The 22,679-nt window shown below is 37.6% G+C and overlaps 1 protein-coding gene across 2 annotated transcripts in view; it reads left to right on the top strand.

The window, feature by feature from the left end:
- TTC8 (tetratricopeptide repeat domain 8) overlaps positions 1 to 22,679 on the top strand; it is a 73,346-nt gene that overhangs the window by 37,578 nt on the left and 13,089 nt on the right. For both annotated transcript variants that reach the window (XM_037832103.1, XM_037832104.1), the window contains exons 8-9: positions 862 to 949; positions 13,610 to 13,720. In XM_037832103.1, coding sequence (XP_037688031.1) covers positions 862 to 949; positions 13,610 to 13,720 — 199 coding nt within the window. The remainder of the gene's footprint in view (positions 1 to 861; positions 950 to 13,609; positions 13,721 to 22,679) is intronic.

Below are 22,679 nucleotides of genomic sequence, written 5' to 3'. Positions count from 1 at the left end.
TTGAAATGAAATGAGCACAATGGAACATACTGTACATCGTTCTGATTTTATTTCACAAGATAAAAGTATTAGCACAAAATGCTTAAGTTGCTCTTAGATAACTAGGAATGAGTAGTTACAAGAAAGCCCAACAGGTCTATTGAGGACGGGTTGAATGAAAGCTGTGTGTGCTTTAGTGATTGATTTAATAGTAACAAAGTGTTCCCTGGGCAAAAGAGATGGGCTGACATCAGCATAGTAACGTTTAGGCCAGGAGCAAATCTTAAATTCTTAGGCTAGGGCAATCAGTATCACGTACCAAATAAAGAAATAAATAGGAGAGAAAAAGATTTCTAGAATAATACTGTGGTACAGCTCTATTACTCAAGTCAGTGGCAATTTTTATTTATGTGAAAATAATTTAAGAAAAGCTTCGAAAAATGGGCTTTTATCTCAGAGCATAAGACATTTTCAAGGAAATGTAAGCCTTCGGTTCTCACAGTAAAATGGAGACTTTAAGCATATTTATTCAGGTCATTTACTATATGTCCAGCTGGTCTTAAGCTCTTTGGGTGGTGAACTAGTATGACCTGGCTTGCTGGCAGCTGTTAGACTTGCTGTGATTAGATTTTAAACAGATTGTTTACACACCATTTGGGGGTTAAGTAAACAGTGAATATGGGGGATAGGGAAAATTTTGCTAAACTATAATGTAAACAAATATATGTGTGTGTGGGATTCTCTGTGTGTGTGTATTGCCATTTTTGGTACATGGTTACTCTTATAGATGTAATTTATTTCTATTCATATCCTTAGGGTATGAATAAGTGCTGTAGTATTTATTTTTAAGTCAAATGTCTAAATTTTACTGGCTGTTCTTAGGTTAGGAATGTATCGTGAAGCAGAAAAACAGTTTAAATCAGCCCTGAAGCAGCAAGAAATGGTAGATACGTTTCTCTACTTGGCAAAAGTAAGTGAATATTCTTAATTTGAATGAAATCTATCTTCTCAGAATAAATGTTTAAATTCTGGTCCATGCATGGGGAGAGTTACCAGTTTCTTCAGGAATATTTGGCAAGTTAATATGTTCAGATTTGAATTATTTTTCTGTATAAGTGAGAACATGGGGAAGGTAACCATTTCAGGAGAAATGGATTGGTATGAAAAATAAGAAAGCCCCTTTGAAAGTTTGCCCATTAGGATGGAAGAAAATGACACAGGCCCACCACCCCCTTATTTAACAGGTCCCAGAGAGACTCTTTTTTTTTACAACAAATGTCTCCACTTGACAGTAAGAGAACAGGCACTATTTTCATTTAGGTCCTTAATTTCTTTGCTCTTACATAATAATAAAAACATTGTTTTCCCTTAATTGAGCACCTTTTCAGCACCAGGCATTGTATCAGGCCAGTTCCAAATGCAGTTTACTTTAACCCTCACAACAACCCTGCAAAGTAGGTTTTATCATTTTCTTTGTATACTTAAGAAAAATGAGGCTCAAAGAGATTAAGTAAGTTTACACGGTCACTGGCTGCTAAGAGCCAGCATTCAAACCCAGATCTTCCTGACCCCATAGTCTATTCACTGCCCCATTGTGCCATCCACAGCTACACCAAAAGTGGAGGGACTGCCTAGAATTTTCACTGCTGAGATCAAGTTACTTCTTGACCCTCACCAAAACTACTTTAAAAGAGAAACATTTTTGACCTCACCAAAGCTACTTTAAAAGAGAAACATTTGTTGAAGTGGTGGGTGCCATATCATCTTGCTATGTCTTTAAAGAGTTTTTTAAATTTAAAAAGTGTAGTAAAGGAGGTTCAAAAGAAGATAAGATATAAAAGGAAGTTCCACTAGTTCCTAAAAATGGTAGGAAAATTAACATACGAAACAGAAACAAAATGAAATGTATCCTATCAATTTACTGTGTCAATCTTATTAGCATGTTTATAGTAGTTTTCAAAAATGTTTGAAACTATCTGGTATCTTAAGTTTATCTTCTATATAGTATATGTTTCTCTTAAATTCTTTAATTTCTAAACATCTTAGTTACTAAACTTTTCTGAAAGAGACAGCTTGAAATTAAAGTTCAGGCCATGACTCTCATCTCCTCAATTGATTATCTCTTGCCACACATGCCATGGAATATGATTTAAAAAATGCTTTTCACTTTCATTATTTTAACTATTGTTAAATACATGGATTGACCTTTTTTTCAATAAATTGGTTTGTTAAAACTTATTTATTGCCTAAATGACTACATAATTAGAGGTAAAATTTACTTATTTCCTTTAATGTATGAAGGAATGATGGCTATGTGATAGAGATCAAGCTGATTTTAGGAACAAATTGTTTCTTAAAATTTTTAATTGTTAAGTTTAAAAATATTTATTAAAAATTTAAATTATATATTATGTTGCATTATTTATTATTTGAAAGAAAGCAGTTCAGAACTGTATAAGGTAGAATTTGGAAACCTTTCATCCATGTCTCCCTCTTTTCTCATACTTTAGTGATAACTACCATAAATGGTTTTCTGTGTATCCAGTTTGGGCCTTTTTAAAAGTACAACCGACTATTTAGAAAGGAACAGAGGGTCTAAAATCATGGAGAGAAAATTTTTTATGTTTCTATACATAAAACCATTATTCCCTGTTTGAGAAATTCCCTTAAGTGTATAGTTTATCCACGCTAACATTTTAATTGCTGATTAAGTTGAAGCCCCCAAGCTCCAATCTCCTCAAGTCCTTGACCCCATACCTCACAAACCTGCTTCCCTTCTTTCAGAGGTATAAGTGTCCTTCTCCAAAACCTGCATCTCCATGAACTTTATATCCCATCCACTGCTGCCCACCCTTGGACCTTGTTCCATTGGTCACATCCACAAGATTTTATTTACCTTGATCCTTTCTTGTCTAGTTACTGCTCAGAATCTGTGACAGACTTCTTGATACAGTAGTCTTTAGTCGCTGTCTCAGCTTCTTATCTCACATTCAGTTGCAGTTTGGCTTTTGTCTCAATACCTTTTTGATGCTGTCCTTTTACCCTATTTGATATATACTTTGTGGGTCTAATGCTACTTGGTCTTTTGCAATACTAGACATGGTTCAACTTCCTTTTTTTTTTTTTTTTCCTTTTAAATTCAGTTTTATTGAAACATATCCACATACCATACAATCATCCATGGTATATAATCAACTGCTCACAGTATGATCATATAGTTATGCATTTATCACCACAATCTATTCTTTTTTTTTTTTTGAAGTATTTTTTTTTAATCTTCATTTTATTGAGATATATTCATATACCACGCAGTCATACAAAACAAATCGTACTTTCGATTGTTCACAGTACCATTACATAGTTGTACATTCATCACCCAAATCAATCCCTGACACCTTCATTAGCACACACACAAGAATAACAAGAATAATAATTAGAGTGAAAAAGAGCAATTGAAGTAAAAAAGAACACTGGGTACCTTTGTCTGTTTGTTTCCTTCCCCTATTTTTCTACTCATCCATCCATAAACTAGACAAAGTGGAGTGTGGTCCTTATGGCTTTCCCAATCCCATTGTCACCCCTCATAAGCTACATTTTTATACAACTGTCTTCGAGATTCATGGGTTCTGGGTTGTAGTTTGATAGTTTCAGGTATCCACCACCAGCTACCCCAATTCTTTAGAACCTAAAAAGGGTTGTCTAAAGTGTGCGTAAGAGTGCCCACCAGAGTGACCTCTCGGCTCCTTTTGGATTCTCTCTGCCACTGAAGCTTATTTCATTTCCTTTCACATCCCCCTTTTGGTCAAGAAGATGTTCTCCGTCCCACGATGCCAGGTCTACATTCCTCCCCGGGAGTCATATTCCATGTTGCCAGGGAGATTCACTCCCCTGGGTGTCTGATCCCATGTAGGGGGGAGGGCAGTGATTTCACCTTTGAAGTTGGCTTAGCTAGAGAGACAGGGCCATATCTGAGCAACAAAGAGGCATTCGGGAGGAGGCTCTTAGGCACAACCATAGGGAGGCCTAGCCTCTCCTTTGCAGCAACCGTCTTCCCAAGGGTAAAACCTGTGGTAGAGGGCTCAACCCATCAAACCACCAGTCCCCTATGTCTGTGGTCATGTTAGCCAACCATGGAGGTGGGGTAGGCGAATACCCCTGCATTCTCCACAGGCTCCTCAAGGGGGCACTGCATCTTTTTTTTTCCTTCTTTTTTTTTTTTTTTTTTTTAACTTTCCCTTCTTTTTTAAATCAACTGTATGAAAAAAAAGTTAAAAAGAAAACAAACATACAATAAAAGAACATTTCAAAGAGACCATAACACGGGAGTAAGAAAAAGACAACTAACCTAAGATAACTGCTTAACTTCCAACATGTTCCTACTTTACCCCAAGAAAGTTACCTAATATAGCAACATTTCTGTGAACTTGCTCCTACTATATCCATCAGAAATTAACAGACCATAGTCATTCCTGGGCATCCCCAGAACGTTAAATAGCTTGTCTGTTCTTCTTGGATTATTGTTCCCCCTTCCTTAATTGCTCTCTATTGCTAGTTCCCCTACATTCTACATTATAAGCCATTTGTTTTACATTTTTCAAAGTTCACATTAGTGGTAGCATATAATATTTCTCTTTTTGTGCCTGGCTTATTTCGCTTAGCATTATGTCTTCAAAGTTCATCCATGTTGTCATATGTTTCACGAGATCGTTCCTTCTTACTGCCGTGTAGTATTCCATCGTGTGTATATACCACATTTTATTTATCCACTCATCTGTTGAAGGACATTTGGGTTGTTTCCATCTTTTGGCAATTGTGAATAATGCTGCTATGAACATTGGCGTGCAGATATCTGTTCGTGTCACTGCTTTCCGATCTTCCGGGTATATACTGAGAAGTGCAATCGCTGGATCGAACGGTAACTCTATATCTAGTTTTCTAAGGAACTGCCAGACTGACTTCCAGAGTGGCTGAACCATTATACAGTCCCACCAACAGTGAATAAGAGTCCCAATTTCTCCACATCCCCTCCAGCATTTGTAGTTTCCTGTTTGTTTAATGGCAGCCATTCTAACCGGTGTTAGAAGGTATCTCATTGTGGTCTTAATTTGCATCTCTATAATAGCTAGTGAAGCTGAACATTTTTTCATGTGTTTCTTGGCCATTTGTATTTCCTCTTCAGAGAACTGTCTTTTCATATCTTTTGCCCATTTTATAATTGGGCCGACTGTACTATTGTCATTGAGTTGTAGGATTTCTTTATATATGCAAGATATCAGTCTTTTGTCAGATACATGGTTTCCAAAAATTTTTTCCCATTGAGTTGGCTGCCTCTTTACCTTTTTGAGAAATTCCTTTGAGGTGCAGAAACTTCTAAGCTTGAGAAGTTCCCATTTATCTATTTTCTCTTTTGTTGCTTGTGCTTTGGGTGTAAAGTCTAGGAAGTGGCCGCCTAATACAAGGTCTTGAAGATGTTTTCCTACATTATCTTCTAGGAGTTTTATGGTACTTTCTTTTATATTGAGATCTTTGGTCCATTTTGAGTTAATTTTTGTGTAGGGGGTGAGGTAGGGGTCCTCTTTCATTCTTTTGGATATGGATATCCAACTCTCCCAGCCCCATTTGTTGAAAAGACCATTATGACTCAGTTCAGTGACTTTGGGGGCCTTATCAAAGATAGTCGGCCATAGATCTGAGGGTCTATCTCTGAATTCTCAATTCGATTCCATTGATCTGTATGTCTATCTTTGTGCCAGTACCATGCTGTTTTGGCAACTGTGGCTTTATAATAAGCTTCAAAGTCAGGGAGTGTAAGTCCTCCCACTTCGTTTTTCTTTTTTAGAGTGTCTTTAGCAATTCAAGGCATCTTCCCTTTCCAAATAAATTTGATAACTAGCTTTTCCAAGTCTGCAAAGTAGGTTGTTGGAATTTTGATTGGGATTGCATTGAATCTGTAGATGAGTTTGGGTAGAATTGACATCTTAATGACATTTAGCCTTCCTATCCATGAACATGGAATATTTTTCCATCTTTTAAGGTCCCCTTCTATTTCTTTTAGTAGAGTTATGTAGTTTTCTTTGTATAGGTCTTTTACATCTTTGGTTAAGTTTATTCCTAGGTACTTGATTTTTTTAGTTGCTATTGAAAATGGTATCTTTTTCTTGAGTATCTCTTCAGTTTGTTCATTTCTAGCATATAGAAACATTACTGAGTTATGTGCATTAATCTTGTATCCCGCTACTTTGCTAAATTTGTTTATTAGCTCTAGTAGCTGTATCGTCAATTTCTCAGGGTTTTCTAGATATAAGATCATATCATCTGCAAACAATGACAGTTTTACTTCTTCTTTTCCAATTTGGATGCCTTTTATTTCTTTGTCTTGCCGGATTGCCCTGGCTAGCACTTCCAGCACAATGTTGAATAACAGTGGTGATAGCGGGCATCCTTGTGTTGTTCCTGATCTTAGAGGGAAGGCTTTCAGTCTCTCACCATTGAGTACTGTGCTGGCTGTGGGTTTTTCATATATGCTCCTTATCATGTTGAGGAAGTTTCCTTCAATTCCTACCTTTTGAAGTGTTTTTATCAAAAACGGATGTTGGATTTTGTCAAATGCTTTTTCAGCATCTATTGAGATGATCAATTGATTTTTCCCTTTTGACTTGTTAATGTGTTTTAATACATTGATTGATTTTCTTATGTTGAACCATCCTTGCATGCCTGGAATAAACCCCACTTGGTCATGGTGTATGATTTTTTTCATGTGTCTTTGGATTCGATTTGCAAGTATTTTGTTGAGGATTTTTGCATCTATATTCATTAGGGAGATTGGCCGGTAGTTTTCCTTTTTTGTAACATCTTTGCCTGGTTTTGGTATTAGATTGATGTTAGCTTCATAAAATGAGTTAGGTAGTGTTCCATTTTCTTCAATGTTTTGAAAGAGTTTGAGTAAGATTGGTGTCAGTTCTTTCTGGAAAGTTTGGTAGAATTCCCCTGTGAAGCCATCTGGCCCTGGGCATTTATTTGTGGGAAGATTTTTGATGACTGATTGGATCTCTTTGCTTGTGATGGGTTGGTTGAGGTCTTCTATTTCTTCTCTGGTCAGTCTAGGTTGTTCATATGTTTCCAGGAAATTGTCCATTTCCTCTACATTATCCAGTTTGTTGCCATACAGTTGTTCATAGTATCCTCTTATAATTTTTTTAATTTCTTCAGGATCTGCAGTTATGTCACCTTTTTCATTCATTATTTTGTTTATATGGGTCTTCTCTCTTTTTGATTTTGTCAGTCTAGCTAGGGGCTTGTCAATCTTGTTGATCTTCTCAAAGAACCAACTTTTGGTGATATTTATCCTCTCTATTGTTTTTTTTGTTCTCTATGTCATTTATTTCTGCTTTAATCCTTGTTATTTCTTTTCTTCTGCTTGGTTTAGGATTGGTTTGCTGTTCATTTTCTAGCTTCTTCAGTTGATCCATTAGTTCTTTGATTTTGGCTCTTTCTTCCTTTTTAATATATGCGTTTAGTGCTATAAATTTCCCCCTTAGCAATGCTTTTGCTGCATCCCATAGGTTTTGGTATGTTGTGTTCTCATTTTCATTTGTCTCTATATATTTAGCAATTTCTCTTGCTATTTCTTCTTTAACCCACTGATTGTTTAGGAGTGTGTTGTTTAGCCTCCAGTTATTTGTGAATTTTCTAAGTCTCTGATGGTTATTGACTTCTAATTGTATTCCATTGTGGTCAGAGAATGTGCTTTGAATAATTTCAATCTTTTTAAATTTATTGAGGCTTGTTTTATGTCCCAGCATATGATGTATTCTGGAGAAAGTTCCATGAGCACTAGAAAAGTATGTGTATCCTGGTGATTTGGGATGTAATGTCCTGTATATGTCTGTTAAATCTAATTCATTTATCAGATTGTTTAGGTTTTCAGTTTCCTTATTGGTCTTCTGTCTGGTTGATCTATCTATAGGAGAGAGTGATGTGTTGAAGTCTCCCACAATTATTGTGGAAACATCAATTGCTTCCTTTAGTTTTTCCAGTGTTTCTCTCATGTATTTTGTGGCACCTTGGTTGGGTGCATAGACATTTACGATTGTTATTTCTTCTTGTTGAATTGCCCCTTTTATTAGTACGTAGTGGCCTTCTTTGTCTCTCAAAACATCCCTGCATTTGAAGTCTATTTTATCTGAGATTAATATTGCTACACCTGCTTTCTTTTGGCTGTAGCTTGCATGAAATATTTTTTTCCATCCTTTCACTTTCAGTTTCTTTGTGTCCCTGTGTCTAAGATGAGTCTCTTGTATGCAACATATTGATGGTTCATTTTTTTTGATCCATTCTGCGAATCTATATCTTTTAATTGGGGAGTTTAATCCATTTACATTCAACGTTATAACCGTGAAGGCATTTCTTGAATCGGCCATCTTATCCTTTGGTTTATGTTTGTCATATTTTTCCCCTCTGTCTATTAATATCCTTTATTGTACCCATACCGAATCTCTTTAGTACTGAACCTTTCTCCAAGTCTCTCTGTCCTTTCTTTGTTTCTCTGTCTGTAGGGCTCCCTTTAGTATCTCCAGTAGGGCAGGTCTCTTGTTAGCAAATTCTCTCAGCATTTGTTTGTCTGTGAAATATTTAAGCTCTCCCTCAAATTTGAAGGAGAGCTTTGCTGGATAAAGTATTCTTGGCTGGAAATTTTTCTCACTCAGAATTTTAAATATATCGTGCCACTGCCTTCTTGCCTCCATGGTGGCTGCTGAGTAGTCACTACTTAGTCTTATGCTGTTTCCTTTGTATATGGTGAATTGCTTTTCTCTTGCTGCTTTCAGAACTTGCTCCTTCTCTTCTGTGTTTGACAGTGTGATCAGTATATGTCTTGGAGTGGGTTTATTTGGATTTATTCTATTTGGAGTTCGCTGAGCATTTATGATTTGTGTATTTATGTTGTTTAGAAGATTTGGGAAGTTTTCCCCAACAATTTCTTTGAATACTCTTCCTAGACCTTTACCCTTTTCTTCCCCTTCTGGGACACCAATGAGTCTTATATTTGGACGTTTCATATTATCTATCATATCCCTGAGGTCCATTTCGATTTTTTCAATTTTTTTCCCCATTCTTTCTTTTATGCTTTCATTTTCCATTCTGTCATCTTCGAGGTCACTGATTCGTTGTTCAACTTCCTCCAGTCTTGTACTATGAGTGTCCAGAATCTTTTTAATTTGGTCAACAGTTTCTTTAATTTCCATAAGATCATCCATTTTTTTATTTAGTCTTGCAATGTCTTCTTTATGCTCTTCTAGGGTCTTCTTGATTTCCTTTATCTCCCGTACTATGGTCTCATTGTTCATCTTTAGTTCTTTGAGTAGCTGCTCTAGGTGCTGTGTCTCTTCTGGTCTTTTGATTTGGGTGCTTGGGCTTGGGTTATCCATATCGTCTGGTTTTTTCATATGCTTTATAATTTTCTGTTGTTTTTGGCCTCGTGGCATTTGCTGAACTTGATAGGGTTCTTTTAGGATTTGTAGACCAATTGAAGTCCTTATCTCTAATTTATCATATCTACAGCTTCGTGGAGTACACTTTCTCTAACTAACCAGCAGGTGGCGTCCACGAGCCACCTGTTCTCCACAAGCCAGTTCTCCCCTGCTTAGCCTTTTTGGTGAGTGGGGGAGTGAGTCTTGTGGGGTCCAATTGGTGTACCAAGCTTGCGTGTGTAGTTGGTGTTGCCTGCCCTGTATATGGGGCGTGTTTCTGGGCAGTCAGGGAGGGGGGGGGTGGCTCTAACAATCAAATCTCCCTGGTGATCCTAGAGTTTTAAAGCTCCTGCAGTAGTCTAATCCTTCAGTTCAGTCCTGCCACATTTTGTCTCTGCCACTGACCCACAAGTCCTTGGTATTGGCGTATGGCTCCTGAGACTTGCAAGTGGGCCCCTCTTCCAGGCCGTGCACCCCGGGTCCTCTGTTGAGGGATGACTGTGCTATGTCACAGGTGAGTGCTGTCCCCCCAGGGCAGTTCTGGGCTGCTGGGCTGTGTAGGGAGGCTCCCAGTCTGCTGAAATGATGGCTGAATGGGGCTTTGTTAATTCACACTGCTCTACCTTCCCAACTCTGGGACAATCAGCTGAGGTTGCAGGGAAGGCTAATGTCCACACCCAGTTTTGTGGTGTGTGCCTGTTATTTGAAGCGCTTCCGTCACACTGGGTTGTCTGGGGCAGTTCTGGGCTATGGGGCTGGTGATGGGCAGGAGTGTTTCCTGTCCACCAGGATGATGGCTGTGAGCGGACACCCCCCTTTTCTTGGGAAGTTGTGGTGTTTAGTGAATTTTCTCAGCCACTGGATTATTGTGTTTTGTCTCAGAGCTCTCCTAGTTCTGCTCTTGACTTGACCTGCCCAAATAGCAAGTCTTTGAAGCTTTCTGTATTGGGCTTCTTAGAGTAATTGTTTTAGAAAAAGAAAAAAGGATTAAAAAAAAACAACAACAACAACAACAACAAAAAAAACGGGCCCTCCTCAGAGATCTAATGGGTTATTGAAATGGTAAGAGACAAAGCAACCAGGGCCATTAAGGAAAGGTCCACAGAGCAGAGAGATCAGCTTTTCTTCGGGAGTTGCATATGCGCCTCAGGGCCGTTCCCCTTTCTATGTTCACCAGAACTCCAAAAATCCTCCGCTTTTATTTTGGAGTTTTCCGTGTTGTTTTTTTTTTCTATGCCTGTCTCCTCTCTGCTGGGCTGGCTGCTCTCAGATTCTCTGGTATCTGGTCTCAGTCTATCTATGGTTGGAGTCTGGATCAGTAGAATGAGTTTCCGATAAGGGCTGCCACTGCAGTTCTCCCTTCTCCTTCCCAGAGCTGACAGCCCCTCTTCCCACGGGACTGAGCCTGGCAGGGAGGGGCGCAGGTCCCCTGGCCGCAAAAACTTACAGATTTCGCTGATCTCAGCAGTTCCACGTTTTCATGAGTGTTGTATGAAGTATGCCCAAAGTCAGATTGCTCTGTGGTGTCCAGTCCACGCAGTTCCTGGCTTTCTCTCTTTATACCTACCTAGGGCCGAATTAGTTGTAGATTTGAGAGCTGTGTGGGTGAGCCGGCATCACGTCAAGGTGGTCTTCAACTTCCTTTTTGAGACTCTTTTTCCTTCATTTTATGGCATTGTTCCCCTCTAGTTTTTCTTTACCAACCTTTTTTTTATTGATCTCTCTCATCCACTTTTGTTGATTCATCCTTCTTCTATTGATCTCTTATTGGACCTTCCCATGATTGTTTTTGTCTTCCTTTGCTGGTTATCATATGCTCTTCCTGGGTGGGCTTACCCATTTGAAGGTTTACAGTTACCCAGATGCTCTTTTTTAATGTTTGTATATATTTACATTTGAGGTAAATTTTACATAAAGTAAAATGGACAGATAATAAGTTATACAACTCAATGAGTTCTGACAAACATGTGTGTCTGTATAACCACTACTCCACAGAAAGTTTTCTTATGCTTCTTTCCAGTCAAACCCTATACTGCATAAGCAGCTACTTTTCTGACATCCGGCACCATCTATTTCTTTTGACTCTTCTTTAATGTCATAGAAATGGAATCATGCAGGATGTGCTGTTTTGTGTCTGATTTCTTTTGCTCCACAAAATATTTTGGAAATTTTTCCATGTCTGATGTATCAGTAGTTCATTCATTTTTATTGCTGAGTTATCTTCTATTCTATGAATATACCATCATTTTCTTTGTTTCCATTTCGGACTGCAATAAATAAAGCTTCTATAAAATCCTTCTGTGGACTTGTACAATGCTGAATGGAAATGATGAGAGCGGACATCCTTGCCTTGTTCAATATTCATCACAAAGCATGATGAAACTGAGGGTTTTTGTAGATGCTCTTTATTACACTGAGGAAGTTGCCTTGTTTTCCCTGTTTGCTGAGAGGTTCTATCATGAATGGATGTAGATTTTGTCAGATACTTTTTCTGCATCAAATGAGATGATCATTTGATTTGACTTTTCTCTTTAGTTTGATTCTGACACCTCAAGACAACAAGTGTGGTTTTCTTCTTGAGTTCTAGTTGAGCCTTGGGGACTGGGAGTGCCCTCAGAGGAAAAATCTATATAGAGATAGATCTTACCCAGGACACTTTCTTCCTTTTAAGGTTTGAATCCCCTCCTATTTTTGCCTGGTTTATGTTGTTCTCCGGTGCCTTCAAATTGCTGTCTTTTTATATTTTATTTATTTTATAATTTTTACTTTGGAGAAGGTTCATCTGATATAGACTGCTCCGTCATCATCAGAATTGGAACCTATCCTGGCTCTTGAATGTTAGTTCTATTTCCCCAGTCCAAGTCTCTTCCATCTCCCTTGGTTTCCCAATGTATCTCAACAAGAATTGTTTTATTCCATTCTTCTTTTCTACAAACTTTATCCTTTTCCTTTGTCATCTCAGAGAATGACATCCCCTTTTAGCCACTCACCAAAGCCAGAAATCTCAGGTTTTCACGTCTAATCAAACATCACATCCTATTGATTTTACCTCAGATCTCTTTGAAAACTGTTAATCTCATTACTGCCTTATTTTGAGTCATCAACATCTCTTGCTATATCAGCAGTCTTCCATTGATTTCTGTTCTCTCCATTTTCTCCTACACATACACAGCATTTTCTTTTTAATACGCAGAATGAACCATCAGTTCAACTGTTTTTAATAGCAGTTTAATTGAAGTAATTCACATTCCCTAAAATTCACCCTTTTAAAGTGTATAATTCAGTGTTTTTTAGTATATTCATAGAATTGTGCAACCATCAACAAAGGTTCAAATTTTAATACACAAACTGAACTTTCAGTGTTCTCCTATCACTTTTAGTGTAAAGTTTGAACACTTTAGCATACACTAGCACAATCCTGTCTCCCTGTCCTCATCTCCTGACATGAAACCCAGTGGTCTAGCCACACGTAATAGGAGTAATAGGAGCTGACTCTTGCATCATTTAATCTTCATATGGTTGTAGTGAGGATTTTTTCCATTTCCTAGATATGGAAACAGAGACACAGAGAGAAAAATAACTTACTCAAGTCTGAACAGCTGGTAACTGTTGGAGCTAAGATTCCAACTCAGGGAGTCTGTCCCAGATGCTTTTTTTTTCTCCCTGAAAATACTCTTTATTCTTTTATTTTATCTGACTAGCTCCTATTCAACTTTAAAAGTCAACAACTTTGTGTAACCTTTTCTGACTACTCTCCCTCCTACCAGGTAGTGCTGGGGACTTCACTTATCTCTTTTAGAGCCCTCATCAGTATGTATTGAAATCATATGTTTATAAGATTCACTCTTCTCCTGGATCAGCTTCAAGAAAAGGGACCTTGTTTTATTCACCTGTTTCCAGAGCTTTGTAACATACATGCTACCTAGTAAGCCCACAATAAGCTGACTTATTGAAGGAATAAATGATTGCATGCTCCATATATAACTTGCAGAAATGAAACTATGATATTACTACTGGAAATTAATCTTGCACATTTCTGAAAACTTCCTACTTTAATATCTAGGAGATAATTCATTGCTAACAGCAAGAATTATAAACTTGTTATAACTAATACCACTATTTTCAGAACTAATACTTTTTATTGAAATGTATCTTGGTTTTAGGTTTATATCTCATTGGATCAGCCTATGACTGCTTTAAATCTTTTCAAACAAGGCTTAGATAAGTTTCCAGGAGAAGTAGCCCTACTTTGTGGAATTGCCAGAATCTATGAGGTAAGGTACATATTAATTAAAAAGTTTTTCAAACTAGAGAAGATACACTGCTTAAGAAAGCTAATAATCCCTCTAGAATAATTTATAAAATTGTGATTGTTGGTCTGTAGTTTAACATTTCAATACCATTAGAACAAGCAATTTTAGTATATGCATTTAGTTAAATTAAGTTTTTATTATGAAGTATTTCAAAAATATAGAAGAGTATAGAGAATGGTAAAAGAGATGTAAATTATTTTTCCCTTTATGGATAGCCAGTTATCCCAGCATACTTGTTCCTTTTCCCATGGTCTGCAATGTCAAATATCAGTTTTCCATTTGGATGGCTGTATTTTGGGGCTGTCTGTTCTGTTCCATTAGTCTGTTTATCTATCTCTGTGCCAATATTATACTTAAGAATTACAATAACTTTATACTATTGTGCTGGTTTGAATCTAATACATCTCCCACAAAAGCCATGTTCTTTTAATCCAATCTTATGGAGGCAGACTTATTGTGGGTGGTACTTTTTGATTAGGTTGTTTCCACTGAGATGTGACTCACCCAACTGTGGGTGAGACCTTTTGATTAGATTATTTCCATGGAGGCGTGATACCAGCCATTCAAGGTGGGTCTTGATTAGTTTTCCAGAGTCCTTAAGAAAGCTCAGAGATTTGCTTAGAGAGAAAACGCCCAGAGACATTTTGGAGACAGCCATTGAAACCAGATGTTTGGAGATGCTAAGTTAAGGGATGAAGCCCAGAGTTTGCCCCAGAGAAGCTAAGTGAGAACGCACAGATGCTTAAAGAGAAAGACACTAGAATCAAAGCTGAGAGCAATGCAACACAGGAGCAAAGGACCAGCAGATGCCAGCCACATGCTTCCCAGCTGAGAGAGGAGTTACGAACGCTATCAGCCTTCCTTCAGTCAAGGGATCCTCCTGTTGATGCCTTAGTTTGGACACTTTTATGGCCTTAGAACTGTAAATATGTAACCTAATAAATCCCCTTCATAAAAGCCAATCCATTTCTGGTGTTTTGCATAATTGCAGCTTTGGCAAATCAGAACAAATATTATCTGATCAGGTGCCTTTTTTTATCTTCCTGAAGAGTGTCTTGGCTATTTTGGGTCTTTTAATTGTTCTTACAAATTTTAGAGTCAAGTTGTCAAATTTTATGAAAAAAACCCATCTGCTACCTTTATTGTTGTTAACTTCTCATAGTTACTGATATCTGCTAGGACAATTCCCACCACCTTGTTTTTCTTCACAGCTAGTTGTTCTTGGCCCTTTGCTCCTCCACATTGATTTTAGGATTGACCTGTCAAGAGGAACAACAAAAAACCTGTTGGCATACTGATTGCAATTGCATTATAATTATCTCCATAAAGATGATGTGTTGGGAGTCCCAAGACCACCCCCAAGCCCGGTGATTCACTAGAAGAACTCAAAGGACCCAGCATGTAGTAGTATTCACGCTATGATTTATTACAGCAAAAGGATACAAAGCAAAATCAGCAAGGGAAAAGGGCTCATGGGGCAGAGTCTGGAGGAAACCAGGCACAAGCTTCCAACAGTCTTCTCCCAGGGGAGACAACAGGATGCACTTAATTCCTCCAGCAAGGAGTTGTGACAACATGTGACAAGTGTTGTCTTCCAGGGAAGCTCATTAGAGACTCAGTACCCAAGGCTTTTCTGGGGGCTGGTCACCTAAGCACCCTCTGCCTAATATGTACCAAAATTCCAGGCTCCCAAAGGAAAGCAGAAGTTCAGCATACCACACTGTACGATTTAGGCACTGTAAGGAACTGTTGACCAGTAAACTTCTCAGATGCCAGCCTTTGCAAGCAGACTGTTCTGGTTTGCTAATGCCATTTGTAAAACACCAGAGATGGGTTGGCTTTTATAAAGGGGGTTTATTTGGTTACACAGTTACAGTCTTAAGGCCATTAAGTATCCAAGGTAAGGCATCAGCAATTAGGTACCTTCACTGGAGAAAGGCCATTGGTGTCTAGAAAACCTCTGTTGGCTGGGAAGGCACATGGCTGGCATCTGCTTTCTCTGAGGTTGCATTTCAAAATGGCATTCTCCAAAATGTCTCTGTATCAGCCTCTTGGGATAAACTTTGGGCTAGTACCTCCAAAGTGTCAGCAAAACTCTGCTTTCAACGGCTGTCTTCAAAATGTCTGTAAGTTGAAGCAAGTTCCTTCTGTTTGAGCTCTTATATAGTGCTCTAGTAAACTAATCAAGGCCCATGCTGAATGGGCAGGGCCATGCCTCCATGGAAATTATCTAATCAGAGTTATCACCTCCAGTTGGGTGGGTCACATCTCCATGGAAACAACCAAATCTAAAAATTCTGACTTAATCAACACTAGTACATCTGCCCCCACAAGATTGTGTCAAAGAACATGGCTTTTTCTGGGGGACATAATATATATAAACTGGTACACAGGCTTCCTTCCTAAGGATAGCAGTCTCAGGCCTGCCATGTTAACTTTTGTTCTGTGCAGATATGTTCCTAGGGGTAACTGTGAATGAAATCTTTTTTTTTTTTTTTCTGTTATATTTTCTAATTGATTACTTCTGGTGAACAGGAATCCATTAATTTTTTTAAGTTGATTTGATACCAGCAACCTGATTAAATTACCTCTGCATATGAAATGTATGATCAATTAATAAAAATACTCTATCTTTATTGTTGTGGCCTAAATTGAACATCAACAAAACTTTGACCAAGAAGTTTGGAAAGGAAATAAAACAGGATAGATTTTTGAAACCAGTGAAATTCATACATAGTGGTGACTGCTCTGATTCAGTTGGAGCTGTTTGTCTTTCAGGCTGTGCCCTCTGCATATTTCAGTCCTTCAGCCATACAGCAGGAAGTGGTAGCAGAAAGAACTAGAGAATGGTTTGCCTCTTAATTGGTTGGAGGAACACTTGCCAAGCCTCTGTTATATCCCTGTTGCTATGGCTGGGATAGGGAGTGGCTCTGGAGTGCATTCTTCTATCAGCTACTTTTTTTTCCTTTCCGTGCTGTTGATTTGGCCAGGAGGTTCAGAGAGTATCCTTTTATAAGTAATTGGGGAAGGCTTTGTGAGAGAAGTAGAATTTGTGTGTGGCTCGAAGGAAGAAAGAGGTAGAGAAGAAAGCATCCTAGTTGTGGGAACAGGTATGTCATGGCACAAATAGGGTGATCAAGGACAAATCACAGACTTGAAAAAGTTGGATGTGGTATTTCTCCTTAGATTTACAGTTAATTTCGCTATGCCAGAATTTACCATACCAAAATCACATTTCCGGTGTATCCTTTTTCTCTTTATGAGACAGTAGACTTAGAGTTAATTAGAAAAGTTGATTCCTTAGTGTTGCAGTCTACATAAGCCTTTAGAGATTTTTGTTGTGTACCTTCATGCTTTTCTCTGGAGGCATTCTGTGCCTTTATGTTCTCTTCTTTTTTATTTATCACTTTCATTTTGGTTTCCAATTTTAAAATGAATATGCTCTGCTGCCTATTGCTTGTTTTATAAAGAAGTTTGTTTAAAATGATTTATCCTTGCTAAATCTCTTTGGTTGTGGTTTTTATTTTATTGAGGCTTTCTTCTATCCTTTGAAAAGACAGTTCTTTATTTGAAATTTTCTTTGCTGAAAGGAATTTGAAATTAGAAGCCTTAACCCTAGTATTTTAGTTCCCTAGGCTGCTCTAGCAAATACCATGAAATGGGTTGGCTTAAACAATGGGAATTTATTAGCTTACATTTTGAGGCCATGATAATATCTAAATCAAGACATCATCAAGGCGATGCTTTCTTCCTGAAGACTAGCTGCCAGTGATCCTTGGCTCCTGTGCCACATGGCAAGGCACATAGTGGCATCTCCTGGTCTCTTCTTCTCTTCCGGGTTTCATTGATTTCAACTTCTTGCTTCCATGGCTTTCTTTCTGTCTCTGAATTTCATTCTGCTTGTAAAGGACCCCAGTAAGAGGATTAAGGCCCATCTGAATTGAGGTGGCTCACACTTTAACTTAAGTAGCCTCTTCAAAAGGTCCTACTTACAATGGTCTATACCCACAGGAGTGAATTAACTTTAAGAACATGTTTTCCTGGGGGTACATACAGCTCCAAACCACCACACCTAGGAAACATTCTAGCTGTTTTCAAACTTTGCTGTGTATGAATATTACCTTGGGAGTTTGTTAAAAGGATGGCCCATCCTCTTCCTACTAAATCAGAAGTCCTGGAGGTGGAGTTTAAGTATTTGTATTTTTAACAAGCTCACCAGGTGATTCTGATGCTTAATAAAGTTTGAGAAACACTGCAACATTACCTTCCTTGAGTTACTTCACAATTTTTAAAAATAATTGAAAATCTAATTATAGTCAGTATTTTGTGAATTGTTTCAAAAATAACCACTGTAAAAATGGTACCAAGATTATTTAAATACTTGAAAAATATTATTTTAAATCTATATTAATAAAATGTATTCTAAAATAACCGTAATTTAAACAGTTCCGATGCAAGAATATATTAAAGAGCCAAAATAGAGTCCATATATGTTCATACATATGAAAGTTTTGAATGTGATAAAGGTTGCCTGTTAAGCCAATTGGATTGTTGGATTATTTAATTAATAAAGTAAGTATAAGTAATGATTTCTTAAACTAAAAGAATCCATTACTTCTATATGAATCAAATATTTAAAACTTCAAAAATAAAACACAAGAAAACACAGATGAATTATTTTTATAAACTTGGAGTGGGGAATATCCTTCCCTAGGTTTTTAAGGTTTTAGAGAAACAAATTCTACGTATGACCATTGTTGGTGGGAATGTAAATTGATACAACCCATTTGGAGGCTGCTTGCAATTACTCATCAGATTTTTCAATGTGCATACTCTTTGACCAGCAATTTTACTTCTAGGAATTTTCATTAAGGATATTTTCATACATTTGCACAAAGATATATAAAAGGTTGGTTTTATAGTATTTATGATTAAAAAATGGAAGCAAACTCATGCTTCTTTAAAAAGGACTGGTTAAATAAATTATGATCTATGCACTGATGGAACATGATGCCTCAGTAAAAAAAAATGAAGTAGAGCTTTTTGTATTGATATAGAGTCAAGACATTGTGGTGAAAAAAAATAAACTGTGTATCAGAATGTATAGAATGATTCTGTTGATGATTAAAACATTCATACATGTATATGTGCTTATGAATGACCAGCAACTTTCATATATTGAGAATATTCTTGAGGATACTCAAGAAGCTATAAACAGAGCCTCTGCTGATTAGAATTGGGGAACGGTCTTTTACTTTTTACTTTATACCTTTTTCAGTGTTTAAATTTATTTAGCAATGTGATTGAATACAGAAGCATGTGTTGCTTTTAGAATAATAAGATCAACTTCTGCACCTGTCACAAACATGACTCTACAACCCACAGACCCTCTCCACCAGGGACTGTCTGCCCCACATGGCAAGGAAGAGAACAGGGGCATCTTGCAGGCAGGTTGGCTTCCAAAGAGGGAGACCCAGAGGGCTGAAACAAGCATGCTCAGTTCTTTTTTCCAAACTCTTTGTCTTATGGGGAGGAATGTGAGGGGTGGAAAGAAACGCCCCGAATATTATTCTAATGTAGCACTTCTCAAACTGTAAACTATAGACCTTACTTTACGTTAATTGTACTTTTTCCCATATAACTCCCTATTATTAACACCTTGTAATAGTGACATACATTTGTTCTAGTTCATGTAGGAAACTCTCTTATATTTGTACAACTAACCACCATCAATGCCCACTCTGGATTTCACTAAGTTATACAGTCCCAATTTTTATCCTCTAGCTTTCCTTCTGGTGACGTGCACAACTCTAGCCTTCCTCTTTCAACCATGCTCATGCTCCACTTTGTTAATTACACTTACAGTATTGTGCTATTCATTTCCGAACCTTTACAATGAACTTACTGAACATTCTGTACTCCTTAATAATCAATTGTCCAATCTCTGCCCAGTTTCTATCTCCTGATAACCTGTGCTCTCAAATTTAATTCTCAGAATTTGCTCATTATAGTTAGTTCATATTAGTGAGACCATGCAATATTTGTCCTTTTATTTCTGGCTTATTTTGCTCAACATAATGTCTTCAAGGTTCATTCACCTCGTGCATGCTTCTCGACTTCATTCCTTTTTGCAGCTGCACAATATTCCATCGTATGTATACACCACAAGTTCACCCTTCCGCTCATTAATTGATGGACCCTTGGGCTGCTTCTGTCCATTGGCAATCATGAATAATGCTGCCATAAACATCAATATGCAAATGTCTGTTTATGTCCCTGCTTCTGTGTATATACCTAGTAATGGAATCATATGGCCACCCTATACTTAGCTTCCTGTTGAACTGCCACACTGCATTCCAGAAGTGCTGTACAATTCTACTTCCTGACCAACAATGAATAAGTGTACCTATTTCTCCACATCCTCTACAGAAATTGTAGTTTTCTGTTTATTTTGGTAGGTGTGAGAGGATATCTCATTGTGATTTTGATTTGCATTTCCTTAATAGCTAGTGAAGTTAAGCATTTTTTCATATGCTTTTAAGCAAATTTGTATTTCTTCTTTGGAAAAATGTCTATTCAAGTCTTTTGCCCAATTTTTAAAAATTGGGTTCTTTGTCTTTTTGTTGTTGAGTTGTAGAATCTCCTTATATATTCTGGATATTAAACCCTTATCAGAAATGTGGTTTCCAAATATTTTCTCCCACTGAGTAGGCTGCCTTTTTACTTTCCTGAAAAAGTCCTTTGATGCACAAAAGTTTTCAATTTCGAGGAAATCCATTTATCTATTTCCTCTTTCATTACTTGTGCTTTGGGTATAAGATGTAGGAAGCCACCTCCTACCACAAGATCTTTGAGGTATTTCCCTACATTTTCTTCTAAGAGTTTTATGGTCTTAGCTCTAATGTTTAGGTCTTTGACCATTTTGAGTTAATTTTTGTATATTGCATGAGATAGGGGTCCTCTTTCATTCTTTTGGATATGGATATCCAGTTCTCAAAGCACCATTTGTTGAAGAGGCTTTTCTGTCCTGGTTGAGTGGACTTGGCCGCCCTGTCAAAAATCAGTTGTCCATAGAGGGTCTATTTCTGAACTCTCAATTCAATTCCATTGGTCAATGTATCTGTCTTTATGCCAGTACCATGATGTTTTGACCACTGTAGCTTCGTAATATGCTTTAAAGCCAGGTATTGGAAGACCTCCCACTTCATTTTTCTTTGTCAAGATGTTTTTAGCTATTTAGGGCATGCTGCTCTTCTAAATAAATTTGATTATTGGTTTTTCTATTTATGCAAAGTAAGTTGTTGGGATTTTATTGGTATTGCATTGAATCTATAAATCATTTTGATAGAGTTGAAATCTTAACTATATTTAGTCTTCCAATCCATGAACATGGTATGTCCTTCCATTTATTTAGGTCGTCTTTGATTTCTTTTAGCAATGTTTTTTAGTTTTCTGTGTATAGGTCTTTTATGTCCTTGGTTAAATTTATTCCTAAATATTTGATTCTTTTGGTTGCTATTGTAAATGGAATTTTTTTCTTTATTTTCTCCTCTGATTGCTCATTACTAGTATTAGAAACACTACTGATTTTTGTGTGTTGATCTTGTATCTTGCCACTTTGCTGAATGTGTTTATTAGCTCTAGTAACTTTGCTATAGATTTTTTGGGATTTGCTACATATAGGATCATGTCATCTGCAAACAGTGAACGTTTTACTTCTTCCTTTCCAATCTGGATGCCTTTTATTTATTTTTCTGGCCTAATTGCTCTAGCTAAAACTTCCAGTACAATGTTGAATAACAATGGTAACAGCTGGCATCCTTGTCTTGTTCCTGATCAAGAGGGAAAGCTTTCAGTCATTCCCCATTGAGTATAATGTTAGCTGTGAGCTTTCCATATATTACCTTTATCATGTTGAGGAAGTTTCCTTCTATTCCTATCCTTTGAAGTGTTTTCATCAGCAAGGATGCTGAATTTTGTCAAATGCCTTTTCTGCATCAATTGAGATGATCATGTGTTTTTTCCCCTTTGATTTGTTAATATGGCATATTACATTAATTGATTTTCTTGTGTTGAACCATCCTTGCATACCTGGAATAAAGCACACTTGGTCATGGTGCATAATTCTTTTCATGTGCTTCTGGATTTGATTTGCAGTATTTTGTTGAGGATTTTTGCATCTATGTTCATAAGAGAGATTAGTCTGTACTTTTTTTTTTTTCTTGTAGTATCTTTGTCTGGCTTTAGTATTAGGGTGGTGTTGGCTTCATAAAATGAGTTAGGTAGCTTTCTGTAAATAATCCTCACTACCTGTGCTAACCTTGCCTGCCCCCCCCCCCTTTCCTTGGGGAGGAGCTGCTCTTCAGTCCCCTGTTCCCTGCAGGCTGGAAAAGTTACAGGATTCTCAAGCAGTCCCACTTCCACCCATGCTAGAGTGTGTTTGAGACAGGCTTGGCTCTGCTTTTTGTAGGTTGAAACTGTTGCTGTTATCCCAGCTCCTGGGGTCTAAATTCTCTGACTGAAAGCTGCCACTTGGACTGGGCCCTGTCCCCTGTTTTTCTTGGGGAAGATCCACCTTTGAGGGAACTATCTCCTCCCCTTGATTAGTTACTGTGCCTCTCATTCAGCCCTACTTCTGCCTGTGCTTGGGGCAGGGCTGAAAGTGGAGAATGCTGGCTGCCTTCTTTAATGGGCTGCTTAAAATAATAATAATAATAATAATAATAATAATAATAATAATAATAATAATAATAGCAGCAGCTGTTCTCACAGCTGGTTTGCAACTCCCTGGGTTCACCAATCAAGAGCCGGTGTCAGGGCACAGCTCTGTGTGCACCTTTTCTTGGAGCAGAGCCCTTTTCCAGCAATCTGAGCTCAGCTAACTCCAGAAGCCTCTGTTTTATTCGTCAGCCCTGCTTCC

The sequence above is a fragment of the Choloepus didactylus genome, chromosome 4 (genome assembly GCF_015220235.1).
Source record: "Choloepus didactylus isolate mChoDid1 chromosome 4, mChoDid1.pri, whole genome shotgun sequence".
In the NCBI taxonomy this organism is placed as follows: domain Eukaryota; kingdom Metazoa; phylum Chordata; class Mammalia; order Pilosa; family Megalonychidae; genus Choloepus; species Choloepus didactylus.
This window is presented reverse-complemented; position numbering and strand designations above follow the sequence as displayed.